This window comes from Seriola dumerili, unplaced genomic scaffold (genome assembly GCF_002260705.1).
Source record: "Seriola dumerili isolate Sdu_G_001 unplaced genomic scaffold, Sdu_1.0 BDQW01000002.1, whole genome shotgun sequence".
Lineage (NCBI taxonomy): Eukaryota > Metazoa > Chordata > Actinopteri > Carangiformes > Carangidae > Seriola > Seriola dumerili.
The window spans coordinates 10,245,084-10,266,066 of NW_019174257.1; the positions used below are offsets into that span (position 1 = coordinate 10,245,084).

Genomic DNA, 20,983 nt, shown 5'->3' on the forward strand with positions numbered 1-20,983 from the left:
CACTGACATCTCTGGTTAATTTACTGTTTGGAATTTCACTCAGAGCCAGAGAGCAGTGTGTAGCCCACAGTTATGTGGCAAATTGTGATGACAGCGTTTGCAACACTGATGAAACTGCTGCTTGCCATTCTGATGTGAGGTTTGCCTCGGATGGCAGCCGGCGTAGACTCTGTTCTGCATCACCAGTGGTTAATCAAGCCAATGACAGCCAGAAGGCCGTCTGTTGGCATCTAAAAAACATTTGACAAAAGCTGCTGCTGATTGTTTCATTTGAACTGAATTCTTGCAAAGTAGGAGTTGTAATGTATGTGAGTGTGCAAAATGATGAATAGTCATCCCCGGCCAATAAAGCTGTGGTGAAATATGGCTCTGTCTGCTTCAATTCACTTCTGCATTTATTCTTCAAGTGCAATATTTCATACAACACTCAGGTTTCTACAAACCTGTGATGAACGTCACTGCCACATTACAGCATTAATTGGCCTAATGGAGCTACTAAAATTATAACACGTTTCCATTGTCCCAGTCTTCTAAGTTTCAGCAGTGGTGTGTTGTGCATTTCCACTTCACCAACATGCTTCTCCAGAATGTATGTTTGAATGAATGAATGTGAACGAGGTCTTTCACATGTTCACAAGATTGTTTACATGTCTTTTCTTTTTCGTCTTTAGCCTGCATTTGGACAGGTGTTGGATCAACAGATCAGCTTGCTTGATGCTCAGGTAAAAATTATATCTTGTTAAAAGTTGAGGTTAATTCCATCCATTAAATCCAACCCATAGTCACCAAGTTCAGCAACTGGCTGATAACTCCTTAACAGGTCTACATCTAGATATATTTTTTTGTGCTTTTATGTTGGCAGATGTTTTACATACTGCAGAAGAAGAGAAGATCCAAAGGTAAAACTATTTATGTTTCAGGAAGGCAGGCCAAAAAGGCTGCCATTACGGAGAGGGGAGGGGGAGAAGGAATTAGTTCTGGGTACAAGTGATCAGCAGGTGGTCATAACATGCCATTTATTATCGTGCCCCCAGTGCACCCTCAGCAGCAAAAACCATGAGCGCATACCCTTTTCCTCTCACATGATAACATAAATGCATATAGCAAGAAAGATTTTTATGGACTAAGCAGTTGCAGCGTGAACAAGTGTATAACGACAAAGAGCCGGATGGCAATCAGCATCATACATAGTGACTCAAACAGATCTATTAACTCAATTCAGTCAGCCCATGAAATCTATTTGCGAGTGATTACAACTTTACTTGATCAACAAAAAGAATTATCAACAAAATTCAGTTCATTGTTCTTCAATGCCTGTCAGTATCTGGGAAAAAAATTAAGTCTACTCCAACCAAGAAAACTGTGTTAATTGAGTTGATTCCCAATATATGGGACATACTGACATACATGGCACAAATACACACCAGTTCATATTGCAAATTAATTCTGAAGTTATTATAGAAATATGCTCAGTTATATTCCACAGTAACTACCTCTGCAATATGTTGTCCAGTCCACTCAAGTCATCTATGAGGAAAATGCCCTGCCATGCCAGGCTGAGGCTGTAGAAAACATAATTCCACCCTAACACAACTACTCCCAATGTTCTGCCAAATGCCAGCTATTATATACTTACCCTCCAAGGGCTGGACTGAGAGGCAGCCTGTAATTTTTCGTCAATCTCTTTACTGTTCATGCCTTGTTTTTGAAATTAGTCACCGGTAAGAAGTGGAAAGAAAGTAGTTGCACAGGCATTATTTTGCATACAAACATTTAATTAAAAAGAGACACATGCTTACAAACTCACACTCATGCACATACGTTCTCACTTGCACACACGCACGCCCCATCGCCGGGCATGAAAGCGCCGTAGTCAGCTGTCTGCCAGTAATGATCCTTCTCTGGCAGTGCGAGTGCGTAGCATGAATATGTCGCTAACCAGCTGCAGTCACACTGCTCACACATCTGCTTTTTATATTATGTACTTGGTACATTCTGAAGCACATTCTCTCTCGATCCCTCACAATTTATTGTATACCTTTCATCCCATCCCTTGTGTCCATTTGCCGGTCTGTGAATAGTACACTGCTGCGGTTAGTTGAATAATCTTCACAGTGAGACATAGTGAAACTAACTAGACTAAACAAAGAAAAAAGACTGTGAAGCTGGCTCATGATTCCTCTACGGATACTGTCACAGCAAAAGCATAAAGACTCTTCTTGTGTCTTTTGCTGGAGCAGTTGTGGGAATTTAGCTCATTTCCCCGTCACTGAACCTTTATAAATTACTAAAACTTCAAAGTCGTACTGGTCTCATCCTAAAAAAACTTTCTGTCACCCTCTGAAAAGTGTTGAGATGGGAATGGGCAGTATGGGGTTGGAGGGTGGGCCGAGTCCGCTACTATAACCTAACATAATGTTGCCTCATCCTGAGATGTGACGTGCACATTTAACATTTAAGTGCCTGCAAAACACCAGAGACAGACATGACAGAGTGGTAGACTTTAAGGATGGAAAAGAGGGTGGTGAAAGGGAAAGTAACAACATAAAACCAACTGGAGGGACAGACAAAGGATTCTTTTAGTGGCAATCCTGATTGGCACCCAATATTGTCCCTGGGCATTTTACACTTGTAAAACTTTAATATGGAGTTCAATATCCATTTCCCCCCTCTTCCCCTCCTCTATTCTTCCACTGAGGGATTAGAGTGGCAGGGCTCAGCCTCAAAAGAAATGGGAAAATGAGTGGCAGAAGGTTGTCCAAGGAGGGAGAAGAGGTGCCAGACACGACCAGGCATCAACCTTGTTTGCTAATTGTATGTTATTGTGCATTTTAAGTGTAATATAAATGATAAAATTAATAATGAAAATCTGTTTTAACCCTTTACTCCAGGTTATCAGTAGGTGTCTTTTTCTGTAATTTTTTTATTCTTTTTCTCTGTCTCACAAGGCGATGCTTACTTGAAGATCATTTGCATTTTGTGGCTGTAATCACTGACTTCAGTTAATGACACCAAGACTATCCAGCTACAATGCAGGGTAACACATTAGAGAACTACTTATTAAAAAAACAAAAATACTTAAAATGATGAAACTAAATTCCAGCACCTGAGGTTGAGATGACCCTGTGAACAGCTGGTTGTTTTGAACAGATTTTAGTCTGCAACTATAGTCATACCAAGCATGCTATTATTTCAATCTTTTTGACTATTGGTCTTATAATATCTAAGCGTGAGGGGATAGACCGACAGATGATGGGCGGGATGATGTACAAATAGTCAATAGATGAATGACAAAAGGCATAATGCATCGTTACAGAATGTCAGACACACATAACCTGGGGTTTAACTAGTTTTTATTCACCTAGTCTTGCAGTAGTTTACAGACTGTTCCTTTAACTGGACTGCTATCATACTGGAGGGGATGCCTTGAAAATTGAAGTACAGCTTCACCTATCTTCAGCAGGAAGTGTGCACGTATGTCTGTATTGGTTGGAAGTTATAAATATATGAACACTGATGACATCTGACGAGGGCCAACAGAATGGATACTAATGAGTTGCCTCCTGTACAACCGCCACAACTCGTCTCAGTTTTTGTTAGACTGGTGGGAATGTCAATCACACCTCAACTGCCTCAGGTAACTTTATTTATATTTTAGAGACATGGAGAGATCTCAAAGCTTCATCATCAGACACAGGACTGCCTGGAGATAACCTGAGGAGAGCCGGCACTTGATACAGCTGCTGTTAGGGCTTAACAAGAGTGCCATCCTGTGGTTAAGGAAAACATCACTAATCAGAAGCTCATTTTGCTGCAGGACTGAGGCTCACCAGAAAACCGTGTGTTGTCTTTGACTGTGACTGAGCGTATCATAAACAGCCTCACAATGTTTGGGCTAATAGTGGTGCTGCTCTGATGGAAATTCAAACACCCATGGCATTGTATTACTCTCGCTTGAGTTTGAGCTAGAGTATGTTTGTGTTTTGTCTTTTCTATGATGCAGTAGCACCAGTGCAGGATATTCAAGAAAGGATAATTATTTACATATTTCATTATAGTCATGACTTTCTCAAGATGATAATGACAAAAGCAAAAGTTTTTGTAGTCTTATTTAAATACTTACTAATACTAATCACTGTCTAAAGGAAGTGATGAGCCTGAGTCACTAAATTACCCCTGCAACTTCAGCTAAATTTAAAAAAAATGTTATGAATTCATTGTTGCTCTTGTACTTTCTGCAGCAAGAGTTCACCCAAACTAAACCTTGGGAAGAGGGCTAAACAATATGCAAAAAAATAAAATCATATTGCAATTATTTTGGCAGATATTGCGATATGAGTCATGACCTCAGTTGAAATTTTCATATTTGCTTTACATTTACACTGAAATATATATAAAAATGATGATGTGTTTTTTGTTGGGGCTTGAACCAAACATGTGTGATCCTTTAAATGGGGAGAATATAATTTGTAGGCCGGGGCATCGCTGTAGTGCCTCAACGCTTCATTTATGGTTTGTTGTAACACATTTTACCTTTGTCAAAATAATCGCAACACCTGCAATTTGGATATTGCACTTGGCCATATTGCTATTTCAATAATGTTTAGATTAACTGTTCAGCCCTACTAGGGACAAGAAAAATGATAACATTCTGTTTCAAGAAAACATATATCATGATCTGATTAACGGTATTCTTACTTTGCAAGGAAGAAAGTGGAGTTTTCTCGGCTCTTACTGAAGGTGATGGGGAGGAACCTCAGCGTGATGTTCATCTTTCTGGCATTGGCTGCCAGCTTCTTTGCCTGGACCACAGGAAATTAAAATAAGTACAGTATAATGTACTAGTAAAGTACAGTATCAGAGCATATTATCATATTTCAATGACAATAAACTAAATACCTTTGGGTTTTGGGCTGACAAAAAACAGTCTGAATATGTCCACTAAAGCTTTAGAAAATTTACATGGCCATTTTCACCATATAAAAGGCATTTTACAGCCCAAACAGTTAATTGATTTGAATAAATAAATCAGATTAACTTTATGAAACTAAAAAATATCATTACTTGCAACTCTATACAGTATGCACAACACAGTATATTCTGTATATAGTAGGGCCATATTTGTAGATGTACAGATGAACAGTTTAACAGTCCCAAAACATACCATAAACAATACAACACAACAACCATCAAAACACTAATAAAGATCTCACAGTAGCAAACCTCAGACAAAACAACTGTTCAGTAAAACAGGATGGAACAGAAAGTGCCTATTCTTAGCCTTGAACAAATTTGCTGGGTCCACAGTCTGTTTGAGATTTCAGTTCAGTGGAAAAGTCAGCAGGAAAGACATCGTCTCTAAGAACAAATAGATGTAAATAGCAGACATCTGTTCTACATCAATAAATCCAGCTGTGCGAGTTTCATTAACAATTAAAAACAAAATATGACCTGAACTTCTCCTTACTGCCCTCATCTAAATTTGAAAGGACAAGCCTTTCCTTTCTGGCACTTGTGTAGCTCCTTCATGACTTCAGATTGGAGAGTAGTGAGAAACAGTAAAAGAGATTTATTAAATGCTAGGCCTATGCAAAGCTAATAACACATTACTGCACTTGCAATGATCTGGAAGAAACCCACATCCCAACAGTCATCATGTGCCAAGCTTTTACCTCTGACTGAGAATAAGCTTCATTATTTTGATTGATTTGTGATGGCTGAGAAAGAACACGCATTACTCCAAGCAATCAAATATCACTGTGATGTGATGAAGTAACAGTACAGGTGAAAGCTGGCAGGGACACTGAATATTACATAAATGAGTGTCTGTGGTTTGGAGCAACAGCAGTTAGCATTGCATAACTACAGCCACAAATTATACAAGAGTTGCAATAAAAGCACAAACAACATTCAATGATGCTGGTTTCTACAATAGTAAAGCTATGTTTTTACTTGTATTGTTTTCAAATATGTTATGTTGATCTAATATCTAAGAATGTACTAATGGATCAGTGACATCCAACTACAAATGGAGGGATCTCTGTTTGTCCTTTGAATTTCTCGACAACCTTTCTTCCTATCGACTTCAAATTTAGTGTGTGTATTGCTGAGGACCCAAGGAAGCGCAGTGTAGACTGTGAAGGTTTTTTGGATGAGTGGTTCTTGAGAAACATAAAAAACAAAACAATAAATGACAGTTGGTTAGGGCTGGGGTCAAAGCATGCAAGCTGCAGCTACAAAACCTCGCACACGATCATCTAAATCATCTGTGAATCGTTTCTAATATTTTCCTTGCTGATGCAAAAACACAGACATGTGACAAATTAAAGGGCAAACCAAAATAAAGCTTCTTAGTGAGATGTTGGGCCATCACGGGCCACCAGAACAGCTTCAATGCTCCTTGGCATTGATTCTACAAGTCTCTGAACTCTACTGGAGGGATGAACACCAATCTTCCAACAATATTGGTGTTTTGATAATGGTGGTGAGAGCGCTGTCTAACACGTCGGTCCATAATCTCCCAGAGGTATAGAACTGGGTTGACATCTTGTGACTGTGAAGGTCATAGCATACATTCAATGATTCACATCACTTTCACACTCATCAAAGCATTCAGTGACCCCTCGTGCCCTATGGATGGGGGCGATGCCATCCTGTTTCTCCACTCATTTTTCAGGTTTTTCCTTTAATTTGTCACCTGTCTGTATGTTTGTCAGTGATTTTCTCAACTACTCCAGTGATGAAATAAATCCATGTCATACCCATTTTAAAATTTAAATCAAGTTCTTAAGGAAAAATACAGATTCTCCGACACACAGTAATTAATCTACACTCACATGCCAATTTATTAGGTACACCTTTAGAAAACTAATGCAGTATAATTCAGTAGGCCTGCAATGCACCCTTCCTTTGATGATTAACAATATAAATATAAATAGGATGGACAAAATATTAGGAACACCTCTCACTATAAGCCAGTAAAACTTTTACCCCTAAGATGACCCCTTGTGTTTAGTGCTCGGTCAGCCTGTTCCTGCTGCAGGTGAAAATGGTTCAGTCTGTGAAAATCTCAACAGTGCTTTAAATGTGACTCTGTATTAACTTTACATTTAGCAGCTAAGATTTTTTAGCACTTGGAAGAACACAGTTGGCTGAACTGCCAGAACAGTTATGAAATGTAGCCCTTTTATAAAGCTTACACATGAACAACAGTGCAGAGAGGACCATCTGCTTTTAGTTGTTAAGTATCAAAACAATTCAAAACAATTCAATACATGTGTTATTATTTGAATGAACTAAAACAACGACTTCAGAAAACCTTACCTAATGGTGCCTGAATGGTATGTATGTCTGTTCCCATTCAAGTGGATGGGAAAGTGGTCTGTCCATTTATTTGAATTTCTGTTTCGTTCTTTATATAAAACTGGGTTCCTACGAGTTTTATGTTATTGTTTGTTTTTAAATTGGATTTAACAACTGAAAATAACTAGTAGCTTTGGATAAATGATGAAAACCCAATATGGCCACAGTCACAGTATTCAACAAAACACAGTTTTGTTTCCATTATACTGCTGATACTTTACTCAAAATTAGGCATGGAAGATGACTTAACCCATAAATCAAGGACCTACTTTTAAAGTGGTACGAGGAGTCTGGGTGAGCTTGTCCCTGGTGGCACCATCAGCAAATCGTCCTGTGTCCTCCAGGAATCTGTAGTCTACAGCACATGGTAAAGGACAAACAGTAAACAGACATAAAAATAAAAGAGTAGCATTTTGTTTTTATAATAATAATAATACCAATAATATAATAATAATAATAATAATAATAATAATAATGATAATAATAATAATTCCTTTATCTATTTAGCATCTTTAAAAACAAGGGTTTACAAAGTGCTTTGACATAAAAGCATAAGCATACAAGAGAACAATGGCAGAAGAACCCAAACAACAACAGCAACATATAAACCCATAAGAACCCAAGCAAGCAACCCAAGCAACACAAGAACCCAACAACATGAATTTAGACCAGGAGGACCAAAGTAAGATGTAAGATGATGTAAGCAAATAAAGGGGATAGGAAAAATAAAAAGGGATATAGACACTAAACAACATAACACAACAGAATGAGATAAAAACAATTAATACAAATAAGGACATAAAAGGGTAAAAGCAGTAAGTAATAAAACAAGGCGAAGAAGTGATAAAGGAAAAAAAAACAATAGAAACAGATAAAAACATTTGTAAAGAGATAGAACAATAAGGAATAAAATAGAGATAATGAGGATAAATGAAAGCCATAAAAACAATAAAAGGAAATAAAAGCAATACAAAGAAATTGAGGATGTTAGGGAACTAAAACAATTAGAAGAACAATAAAAATATATTATTGGATAAGAAATAAGAGCTAAAAAGACAATAAAAAGACAACATCACATAAAAGCAAGTCTGTAAAAGTGAGTTTTAAGAAGTGACTTAAAGGATGTCACAGATTCTGCACGCCTTATCTCCTCAGGCAGGTCGTTCCAAAGCCGGGGGACCCTGATGGCAAAAGCACGGTCACCTTTAGATTTGAACCTCGACTTTGGAACGACCAGGAGAGTCCCGCCCGAGGATCTAAGGCTGCAGGTTGGCTCATTTAGATGTCAGCAGTTATACAACCACTCATTAATAAAATACCCTAAAATTTACTGTGCATCTACCGTTTTTTAATATTTAAGGAACACACACCCACTGCCACCGATGACAAGACAAAATAAAATCCTTAACAAACCAGTGATGATAGTCCAACTATATTTACATATTTAAATATTATAATATATAATATAATATATAATACTTATATTTGAAATTCAACAGTGTCTACCAAAAGGTTTTAGAATAAATCATATTAATTATTAATTAATTATATTAAAATTATTCCCAATGTTTTTGGTTTTTTGTCATGTGAAGAAGTAAGGAAGATGCTGACCACTGAGAAGTGTCATTTCATCAAACTGTGAGAGGGTAACGAAGGCAGTTTTATCTCTGACTCCACTGCATCCAGAATCTTCCTTGTGTTTCTTCACACACACCATGCTGGAAAATATACACAGACAAAATGTTAAGTTATGCCTCAGTTTTCAGAAATCACTCACTTTCTATTTACGATATGTGCTCTGCATTTACTGTACTCCACTTTATTTGAGTGTACCTCTGATAAAAATCTCTGCTCGCAACTGAGTAAACTACTGAGTGTCTATTATATGGGGAGTAGTCAATGAGTGAACAAGTGGTTGATATCCCAGGGGGCTGTGTCTGAAATCAGGTCTTCATTCACTCACACAGTAAAACCTTTGTGCAGGCAGAGGAGTAAGTGAAATTCAGAGTTGGAGCTATCTGGAATTTCCAACAATATCTCTGACTTGGTGGAAACAACTACTGACATGTCAACAAACTGTTGGCAGAATGGCTGCAAACACATCACCTCTCAATGCTTAAGATTTTCAGCTTTTCCCTGTTTATATCGTTGTAAACTGAAAATCTTTGGGTTTTAGACTGATTTGAAGCCGTCACCTTGGACTTTTGAAAATCTAAAAGGCAGCATTTTCCACCCTCTTTTGGCTTTTGATCCCTTAAAATAAAGGAGCATCAACTTGTGACCATTACAGATCACTTTAAGGGTGGGGCAAGGTCAAACAAAGACTGTATCCGTAGAAACTATGTAAAAACAATGCTGAATGATGCCTGAAACTTCCTGCAACAGTGAGAGAAGCATAAGGACATCTCCTAGAGGCCTTTAATAAATGATTAATTTGTGGACACCACAGTGGCTCACCTGGTAGAGTACATACCACATGGTCTTAATCCCAACCGCAGTGGCCATGGGTTCGAATCTGACTCGTGGCCCTTTGCTGCATGTCATCCCCTCCCTCTCCCTGACTTTCCTGTCTGTCTCTCACTTTACTATCTGAATAAAAGCAAAAATGCCCAAAAAATACTTTGGAAAAAAAAAAAAAAAAAAGATACATTTGAATGAAATTTTCAGGTATGACCTTTAATATGCCATTTACTACTTCAAGGTCACGGTGTAAATGCTTCAGCTTCCACAGAACTCAGGGAACAGGTCATAAACCATTGGCATTAACAATGGCATGTTGGTGATGGCCATGAATCAAAGCAAAGTTCAAGCAGTAAAAACAAAAACACAGCAATAAGCCAGTTACGAATATTATATTTTTGCACGACAAGGTAGGAGAGGATTGTGCAAAAATTATTGTTACATAATACTTAAGTGATTACTGTTTTTTAATCGGAAAAAGCAGAGCTATTTCTTTGGTTTTTATTAGTGATATTAGACGCAGATGGAATACAGCTTTTATGTTGTATGAAATTATATGATCTCATTCTAGAGATAGAGCAGAGGATCAAGGGAAAATCTGCTCACAAAAAGAACTCATCTTATTCATGTGATCTCACTGCAATTTTAACAATATAAACAAGTATTTATCTCTGATGAAACAATAGAGGGTCTTGGCTCTTTTCTTTTAGTTCTGGAAAAATCTCCCTGCAGTCATGCTCCAAACTACTAAATTATCCAAGGTCATGGAAGAGAGGAACTAGTGCAAATTGTTAGTGTGAATATGCCATTTGAGATATCTGTTTTTCCTGTAGTCACTTTGACCAAATTACCAAAAAGTGAATACACAAGTTTTTTCTCCTTGCTTTACTGACACTATCCATAGCATAGTGTCCAATACACACACACACACACACACACACACACACACACACACACACACACACACACACAGATTCTTTCAAATCCTCCACTTTCCATCCTTGTCTTGGCTCATTATACAACTTAAGACTCTCAGGGAAATTGTTGGAAAACACCCGGTCAGCCAAACTAGGCCTTGACCTTTACACAAAGCTGTGGGCAACATCTTTCAGTCTTTGATGTCCTCAAACTGTATGCTCTCACTTTTCGTCCAATGAAAATGTTTTAGTCTATAAATAGGAGCAAGAAATGACTTCACTGAATTCAAATATATGGTGATATATATATATATATATTTTAATAATCAATTCATCGATTTAACGTTTTTCTGCTTTTTTCAGTTTTATATCTTGAACTGATTCTGGACTCTATCAGGAGATCCTATCGGGAGATCAGCACTGATACCTAGCCCTAGTTTTCTTTATTTTGCAGTAAAATAGTTTGATTACTTGTATTAAAAAAATCAATAATCTCACCTGCAGGAATGTGTAAGACAGGCGGGACACCTGTACTTTGCCTCCTCAGAGCCACACACACCACAACTGTTGGAAACACAATATGTCAACATGGTGCAGACACACGCTGTGAGCAGTTTTACAGTTAAACTGTGACAAACTGTACAGGATAAATAACAGGTAAAAAAAAGAAGCAAAACATAACCCAATTTATTAAAACATAATAAGAAAGATTAAATAGATTTTTTATAGTTGATATGCCAAAAGAAATGACTGCATCGCATCCTTTCTCCACATTCATGCAGCCAATTAATCGTTCTACCACATCCCAAAGATGTTCTACTGGATTCAGATCTGGTGACTGGGGAGAGCACTGAAGTTCAATGAACTTCAGTCTGTCATGTCCATGAAGCCAGTTTGAGCTTTGAGTTTGCAACTTTTGCTTTGTGACATGGTGCATCATCAAGCTGGAAGTAGCCATTAATCATGCCATGGTCACTGAGATCACATTTTCCCCTAATCTAAATCAATGTTTGATGTGAACGATAACTGAAGCTCCTCACCTGTATCTGTATGCTTGTATCCATTATACTGTTGCCATATGATTGGTTGACTGGACATTAGCATAAATAAGCAGGTGTACAGGTGTTCCTAATGAAGTGCTCCGTGACTATTTAACTACACTACCTCCATACTCGGCAGACATTTAGCATTTATGACCGCATTTATTTCCCGAGTCGACAGTATTTAACAGACACACCTCACATGAAAATGGATAAAGGGGAAGTTAAAGTAAAACTGACATAAAGTTAGGTTATATACGTAGCTAACTAATATCTTGCTAACTTTGTAGCCACCTGACGTCGATACACAACGTTAACCGACGTTTTGTATTTGCGTTTGATAAGAAATGATATTCGGTACAAAAACTACTAGTTAAAACCATTTAAACAAGTCTACACCAAACAAAAACTGAACCACATGAAGCTGTAGGTTAGCGGACTTAGCAGTTGGCTCCTGACTCCGTAAACTACTCACTTTGCGAGAGAAATCTTTCTTTTTGTCCCTTTCGGCTCTTCCTCCTGCACGCTGTTTTCCTCTCGGCTCTCCGCAGCTGACATTATGTATTTTGTTGGTAAAATTACAGAGCACATTACAGGAGAACTTTAGCTGCACGTTGGACACACAAGAGGAGACATCAAAACAAACCCTCTTCCGCCGGTGGCCACCGGCAGCACGTGGATATGAGTTCCGGTTGAAAACGTGCTCGGTGGCGCCTCCCGGTGTTGGTGCATCGGAACTACAACGACCTCCGTGTATATGGGGAGGATGTGTCTACTTTTCTTTCAATTCAGTTTATGTAAAGCGTTAAAATGGATGTTAAAATAAGGGATCTATATATATATATATATATGAAAAAAGTATATATATATACATATATATATATATATACACACTTTTTTTCATTAAAAGATTATCCCAGCGGAGGCCGGTGACATTTGCATATAAATTTCGACTGACCCAGTGTTTACTTTCTTCACTGCCACATACTGAAAAGTCTGCCATCAATCAGAGCTCCGCTTTGTGGAGAGAAGAGATGCAGGACAAGATGAAGAGATTGAGAGAAAAAGAAGCTGAGGTCATGGAGATGAGAGGGGAAGAGCAGGTACACAGAAAAAAAATCAATGTAACATCTTCAATCAACGCAAATGCTTGTTTGTTGCAAGTGAAATGTTCCCGTTCTACTGGCTGTTATCTATAATAACGTAGGTAATATTTACCCTATTTAATTGCTTTTTTTCCCCTTGTTTTTCACGGCTTAGTTTTTGCAGGGCCCAGAATAGGATTACATCCCTGTGTTGTTACACACAAACAAAAACTGATTGACCTGATCACATCAAACAATGTAAGCCTATTACCACAGATCTAAGCAGAATGTTCTTTGGTAATTACAGTGGAAGCTATAGGCTCAGTTTAACAATAATAAAAACCTAGCATAATTACAGTATCATAATATAGTTTTATTGTACAAATATATTATTGTATAAAACAAAATTTGCTTACATTTATGTACTGTTTCAGACACATTTGTATAATTTCCACTGACATGGTTTTAAAGCTATTGTTATCCAAAGTTCACCCTCAAAATGTCTTAAAATGCACATATGTAAATCAGGGAAGTGCAATTTACCAACTTACTGTATGACTTCAACTATAAAAAAAAAATTTAAAAAAAGGAGTACAGAACCGTTTGTGGATAAAATGCTCCATTTATTTGTTTACCAACTTATTTATTATTTACACATTAGCATCCAACTTTATCCGCCACAGACTTAATATAATTACACTTTGTTCAAGGTAATATAACTTACGAATATGAAAAGACTGTGTTGTGTGTTTTCTGACTCTGGCCTACTGTAGCTGCCAGTCCACTGACCCACCACTGAATGAACTGAAATAACAGTATGATAAACATAAAGTCACAGGTGTGAACACACAAACACACCTTTAGAACATAAATACTTCTTTAGACTGTGTTGTGTTTGTTGACCAAATAGTTCTCTGAGAGTATAATTTACTGTGATACAGTGATGTGAGCAAAAAAAACAAAAAAACAAAAACAAAAAGGATATAAATAAACATACAGTATACTGTCAATATATACACAGGAAATGTAAAAACTCACTGATGACTCATTCTTTGTTGCAGCACCAATGATAGGTTTCCCCTGAAGAACCTACCACAAAGAAGGAAAAGCTACAAAATATGTAGTGTATCAAAAATGGTTCATAAATTAGAAATGACCAAACCAACATAAGTACTTATACAACATAACAAATCTTGATGTAACCGGTACATACAACACAAAGGCAAAAATGACTAACTTGACATTAGCAACTATTCTAGAAAGCAAATGAGCAGGTAGAGGTAGAGCAGCATCTGTCAAGATGAACAGGCCCGGCTGGACAGGACCGAAGACAAACATATCATGAAAACAATGTAAAATATAGCCTTTGATTGGAAAATGAAATATTTAAAGCAGTCACACATTATCCACATGCTATTGCACTCATATAAACCTTTAGTTAGACAGTGCTCCTATGAAGAGGCCTGGCACACTCCTTCGGGTTTGGCCCCTGTGTAGGATGGTCTGGGTGTGTTTGGGCGTGAGGGGTGAGGGGGAGGTGTGAGTTTTGGGGTTTGGATAGGCTGCTGCTGCTTAGTGGGGCCCTACCCTGTGATCAGGGACAAATATGGGTCCATATACAGCCAACCTAAGCACCATTTGACTGTAAATTAAAACATATTTTACACATTTATTTGATAAATATCGGTATACACTGTTCTCCTTTGGCCTTCTTGGCCTGGATGTTCCACAGAGATCGAGTTGTTCCTCATAGGTCTGCCTTCAACTGAACACTGGGTATTTGCTACTCTCACAAAGTCCCATTTGCTCTCTACAACGAACTTGACAAACTCCCATGGACACTTGCTCCAGCTTGGTATTCAAGCTTTTCTTTGGTAGACAGCCATTTTTAAACAGTCTTGCATTTAAATAGTTTATGTAAGTAGGTCACAGGACGGTGCTGTTGGTGTCAGAGGAAGCAGACTGGACCAATTTCTATATGTTGCTGACTGTTGGGCTGTGATGTGGGAAATTCCTGCATGTCTACAATAGGTAGCTGACGACTGTCCTGAGTATGGAAGAAGAAACGTGACTGGTGCCAGCTGCCATCTTGGATCTGACAGAGGAAGGATGAAGGAATAGAAAAGATGAGTCAAATGATTCATATTCCAAATTTACAATATACATTTCATACATATCATATTTGATATATTAATATGAAAAATGTTTTATTCGCTGGATAAACATAACAAACATAATGGTTCCTTCAACATAAAAAGAGCTGTGTTGTGGAACTATCTGCAAAGCAGCTCTGTCCAAATCTCTTTATTCCCTGATTTCTATAAAGGTTATCAATGCTTGGGACACTCCAAGAGAATGAGGAAGAAATGAAAATCCTGTAGGCCAAAACAAATAATGTGTTGAATCACTTCTCTGTCCTGCCTGTTACCTTGCACTCGTCTTGTAGCACATGTGGTTCAAGTAGTGTGTCTTTCTCAAACATCTGTTTGTTCCAGCCACGAAAACGAAGTGTGGAGTTTTCTTTGTGTGTGGTTCCGGTGGAAGTGAAGCTGTCCATTGTGACATAAGGTGGATCATTCAGGCAGTGGAGTGTGATGCTGTGGCTGGCCTCAGTGCTTAATAAATGGAGAAATTTCATTTGGACTTTCCCTACACCAAACACCATCTGTGGGAGAGAGAGCAGAAGATGTAGTGTGACTAATCTGTCATGCTAACCACAGCATGATAAGACTTTCAAATGACTGAAAAAATTACATAATACACAGTGTAGAGGATGTTTGCTGTTGCTGGCTATCTAAATGGAAATATTTGGGATACATTAATCTAAACCTTTGAAATACACACTGAAGGTTAGGGCTTAAATTAATATCGGTGATGCTCTAATGTACAGTCTATTCTAGATGTGGTAAGGCTCAAAGGTGAAAGTCACAACAAATACTCTCCTGTCCTGTCATGGGAAGATTCAACCTTTAGTTATCTCACCATTTCTCTATATTTTAGCTTTATGGAAAGTCATAGTTCAAATATCCCCTCTATTCATCATCTTGAGGGTCAAAACTCTTTTTATCACTTCATTGTTACCTTATTAGAGGCCAGTGGATGTAAGCAGGTCTGTCCCCCTGCGGTAAAGTTGCAAAAGACCTTGAAGGCGTCAGAAGTACAGCCCAGATTTGGATCAATCCAGAACCAATCTGAAAGTCCCCATTCAGACAGAAGACATAGAAAGAAAAGAACAGGGAGAGCAAGACAAGTGGTTTTATAAAAGTATATACACACCTGTCTATATGCCTATAAAGCTGTCTTACAAAAAACATGTTATGAAAATCCTGCCATCCCATCATTTCAATACCAGGTGGACAAGTCTCACCATCTTTGAGCTTGTGTTGACAGTCCAGCAGATCTTTACATACACGAGCTGGGTTCTCCTTTGTGCCCAGAGGCTTTTTGATGCTCTCAATCACACTGCTCAGGTAACGCAGAGTCTTCACTATCTCCGTATTCTGGTCTGGCAGGGACATCTCTGTGTTCTGGAAACTCTGGTTAAGAATGAGAACAACAACACTGTGAAACTCCTAAATGATATAGCAAATCCCTTGATTGCAGTTACAATGCCAACAAGTGAAGAATAGAATTTGTGAAGAACTTTGAACTCTCAACCGTACATCTGCCAACTTCTCTGCCATCCATCCACAATCCGCCCATGCAGCCCTACATGCAGTACACTGAGAGCATTAAGTGTCTTACCTCTGTCCTGAGGGCAGCATTAGAGTCTGATAGACTGTAGACTGCTGAGTCATCGTATATCTGCCTCTGGATTGAAAATCAGCATATTTAGTTTAATGAAAAACATAACAGGTCCAGTATCCTGTTCCTTATTAAACTGAAAGATTTTAATCCATAGGCTTCTTCAATGGTTACAGAAATCATGGAAGTTTCATTACACGTCCAGTTTATAGAGAAAACTTTAATAGAATCAGAGCACACTTTAATACCAGAGAAAAGCAGTAAAATAAGTCTTCCATCAACAAACCATCACATTCCTGACTTCAGTAGGGGGGAAGACTAACACATTCCACTCAGCATAAACACAGTTATCACATAATATGTATCAACAAAAGAGGCATCTGACAGACTTAGTTTTTCTGGGCTCTTCAAATTGTTCAAGCAGGACAAGGCCATTCAGATAGCAAAAAGCTACACTTTATCCAGAGTTATGACAGATTAGAGATGTGTGGGGGGTTTCTATCACATCCTCAGAAAAGGCTCATCATTTATCTCCACTGTCAATGCAACTGAACAAAATTACAAAGATTGTTTTTCCATGTCTTATCACTGGCCCAAATGATTTGTTGGCTCATCTATAGTTTAGCAAATAAGCAATAAAATTCTTTCCCTGGCTTTAGAACATCCTGTCTTTGCTCTGCTGTCAGAGAAATGGAGACTTTTCTCTCATTTTCTGAAAAGTCTGGGGCAGGCACAAATCTTGGGTTGCAGAAGAGATGTAACAGGATTACTCTCCAGCCAGAATGAGATGAAGACAGAACAAGATGAGGACACTGGGTTTAATCAAATGTAAACTATATTTAAAAAACAAATGACCAGAGAGCTTTTTCCTCTAAGTTTATGGCCCAAATCCTCTGTCTTTTAAATTAATCTCACAACATCCTGGTTTCTAGAACATCCTGTCTGCCTGTCTATAAGTGACATGAAGCACTTACTGTTGGACCTGGAGCACCAGGAGGTCCCTATGGAAGGAAGAAAGAAAATGACACAGTGAAATATTATCCCATTGTGGTTGTGGTCAGTTAACTTTCTAGTCAATCATGTATGTGTCAGTGGCTCTGTGAAGCCAGATTATAGGGAGATGTATAAGTGTGCAACTTGAGGACTAAAGTAGTCTTAGTATTTTATAATATATACATAAATCTAGAAATAAAAAACAATGACTACACTAGTTGTCACAAACACTAGTGCCACCCCTTGATATTAAAGCCTTGCATGCAGTACATGTTACACTAAATCAATTCTTCTTTGTTGCTGTAGAACAGTAGTTGCCAATGGCTTTACAGTGCAACTTCCTGTGTGGCCTACTGTCTTAGAGCGACGAAGAAGAATAGATTTTTAGGAAAACAGCTGTTTTATCTGAGTGTGAAACTATAAGGTCTATTAATAAATTACAAGGTATCGGATCAGTCAATATACTCTCGTACTCACTGACACCCTATACCATATGTTTGGCTGTATTGGGGGCATTTTCCATACATAGTGTCAGTATCGGAACAACTCTACTATAAATCTTCACAATTAGAAATATCACAGAACTTTATTGTTACAGTAATAGAGTATGTGTATTATTAAGCTGAAATGTGATCATGGGGTTAACACTTACTCTGGGTCCTGGAGTTCCCTGTGGTCCTTGAGGGCCCTGAAAGTGTTAGAAAGACAATATTTATTAAAAATTATGTAGAAATTATATTTTGTGATTATGTAAATACTAATACTACTACTAAACCTTACCGCATTACTAGTTGAAAGCTTTAAAAATAATGTGTATTGGATAATTCATGTACAGCATCACAGTGAGCAGTATGGGACTAAAAGAACAGACTCGTCAATCATCCTCTCCCTTCACCTTTCTCTATGATGCTGTGTTGAATAGCAGTGGGATTTGTACTGTGTATCACACTGTGCACGGTCACCTACTGCCCCCTCTGGCTGACTAGGGACCAAACACTGTTCTATAGTAGCTATTGTGCCAGGGGCAGCTGGACTTTATTAAGTCTGTTGGTGGGTTTTCAGGTAGTTCACGTACAATAGTCCTAAAGCAGTCTCAGACTTTTGGACCCCACTGTAAGTGAGCGTAAGCACATATCTGACATCAGTGTTTGAGAAAAAGGCTAGAAGAAGGGCCCATTGTGTACACTGTTTGTATGTGTGGTAGTGTAAATTTCAGAGGGATTTAAGCTGAACTGAACATCTTGCTACAGTTTATATTACAGAGTGGGAGCAGGGATATACAAGTGAATTATGTGGATTGCACTGTGGTTTGCCATGCTAACATTTTGACAAGGCATTTCCTTTACAGTGTTTACATAAGAGAGTCTGTGAGTACTGTAAGGCCCCACAGCAAGCTCTGGGAGACACGGAGTAACAGCTCTTTTCATTATGACTCAGCCATAGCGATCTGCTGTCACTTTACGACATTAACAAAACTACCACGGAACCCCAACTAGCAGTCATGCATCTTTAAACACAGCCTTTGTCGTTAGGTCATTAAGAAAAAAAAACAAAAAAAAAACACCCACAATCTGCTTTGAGGTGGCGCCGTGATAACTAGCCAAGTAATGCTAAATCAGTGTGGAATTTGCAAGTCTGACACTTCAGTAGAGTGTAATCAGGATATAATAACATGGTATATCAGCATGTAATCATACGTAGTGTAAATCATTATCCTATCATCTTGACAGACATTTTAGTTTCTGTTTATAAGAATGAACCAGATCTTACCATTTCACCACTGCTTCCTTTTGGACCCCTTAGCCCCTGTGAAAAAGAAAGATAACAACATGAAATGTACAGCATTTTATCCCACTCTAATCTACATAATCTTGAATTCCATTAATTAACACATAGCTGATTTTATTAAAACAAAATCTCATTACTTACATTGTGTCAAAAGCTTTCTCATTTCTACAGACATTTCTGACCATTATCTTATGATAACCATCTTGTCTTTACACAATTCTCATTTACGGACACACAAACACACACAGAAACGTACAGGTTTCCCCATTGGGCCGATCATTCCTTCAGGGCCAACAGGTCCAGAGAATCCCTGAAACAAACCACAGGATTGGGGATAATTAAATCTGTCTGAATTTACATCACAAGAGTGACACTGCTGAGAAGATGGTTACAACATAAGGTGTCCTGGGTTAATTACAATTAAAGGTATATGTGCATTTTGCTTACAGTATATCTTCATAAGCGCTTGATTACATAACTGGGCAGAAGTGAACCCCGTACATTTTAAGGGATCTTGTATTCCTTTTCACACTATTCCTTTCTTTGAGTTTGATTACAAGCAGTACAATGCCTACTGGTTCTCTCTTTATTAAACTTACCAGAGTACCCATAGGGCCTTTAGGGCCAGGGAAGCCTCTAAATCCCCAATCACCATTCGGCCCCTGTTTGAAGGAAAAGGAGCTCCTGTCAGTTAATACATGTCAATACAAAGGGACTATACACTCAGGGACTCTCATATTCTGCTATGTTTAATCATTTCTACTCAGTTTTCCAATGGCTGTTGGTTAGCTAATGAGTGTCTTACCTTCGGCCCTGGAAAGCCCTGTAAACCAACCATCCCCAGATCTCCTGATTCCCCCTACAAGCAGAAAAGACATTCACATCATAGCAACAGAGGACTCTTACCTTTCTCACAATAACACAGGGACGTATTATGCATTTCACACGCACCATAAAGGATATACAATTAGTCTGTGGGGGATTTCTTTTTCATAATATTTTATACCCACACAGATGCTCTACATACAGAAGAGACGCACTGAGTTGGTCTTTAAAAATGTCTTTGTTCATTTCAAAATACCTGGAGCACATACATAAGGTTTTATGTCTGGATATAAAGTAGTTCCAAACCACATTTACACATCTTCCTAGACACACACAGAGTCAGAGTGGAGTTAGGTGTCTGCACCCTGCACTGTATCTGAGTGCTGTCTGTCGTCCAGGGTGGCAGGGACTATGTTTGTACAGCCAGTCATCCACATCCTCTAGACAGCTCCACTTTCAGCCCAGCGACTTTGGCCGAGAAACTCTATTCACTGAAAAGTGGAAAGGGATCTGACCCAAGGGCCTAAGTCTGCTCTCTGTTTCACAAGCATCAATGGGGCTAACTGGTGGAGGGAGGGGAGGACGAGGGATTGAATGTTGTTTCTTTTTTTTCTTCTTTTTGAGGAGTTACATAAGTAAAGTGGAGCACCTCTTTTTCAGGTCTCTGGAGTGTGAGTGTCTTACATAACTTGGCCTTAACAGGCGCAATGTTTCCATTCCTGGTCTCGCCCACATAATTTGTTACTTCACTCAGGGTGGAAAAGTGTCA

At 38.4% G+C, this 20,983-nt stretch overlaps 1 protein-coding gene across 1 annotated transcript in view; it reads right to left on the reverse strand.

Annotated features, from left to right (window-relative positions):
* znhit6 (zinc finger HIT-type containing 6) overlaps window positions 1–12,419 on the reverse strand; it is a 31,633-nt gene extending 19,214 nt beyond the window's left edge. Inside the window, exons 1-5 of the mRNA XM_022738114.1 lie at window positions 12,255–12,419; window positions 11,238–11,303; window positions 8,974–9,080; window positions 7,632–7,717; window positions 4,699–4,802 (exon numbers count right to left, since the gene is read on the reverse strand). Of these exons, the coding sequence (XP_022593835.1) occupies window positions 4,699–4,802; window positions 7,632–7,717; window positions 8,974–9,080; window positions 11,238–11,303; window positions 12,255–12,370 (479 nt within the window). The 5' untranslated portion in view covers window positions 12,371–12,419. The remainder of the gene's footprint in view (window positions 1–4,698; window positions 4,803–7,631; window positions 7,718–8,973; window positions 9,081–11,237; window positions 11,304–12,254) is intronic.
* Between the last annotated feature and the right edge of the window lie 8,564 nt (window positions 12,420–20,983).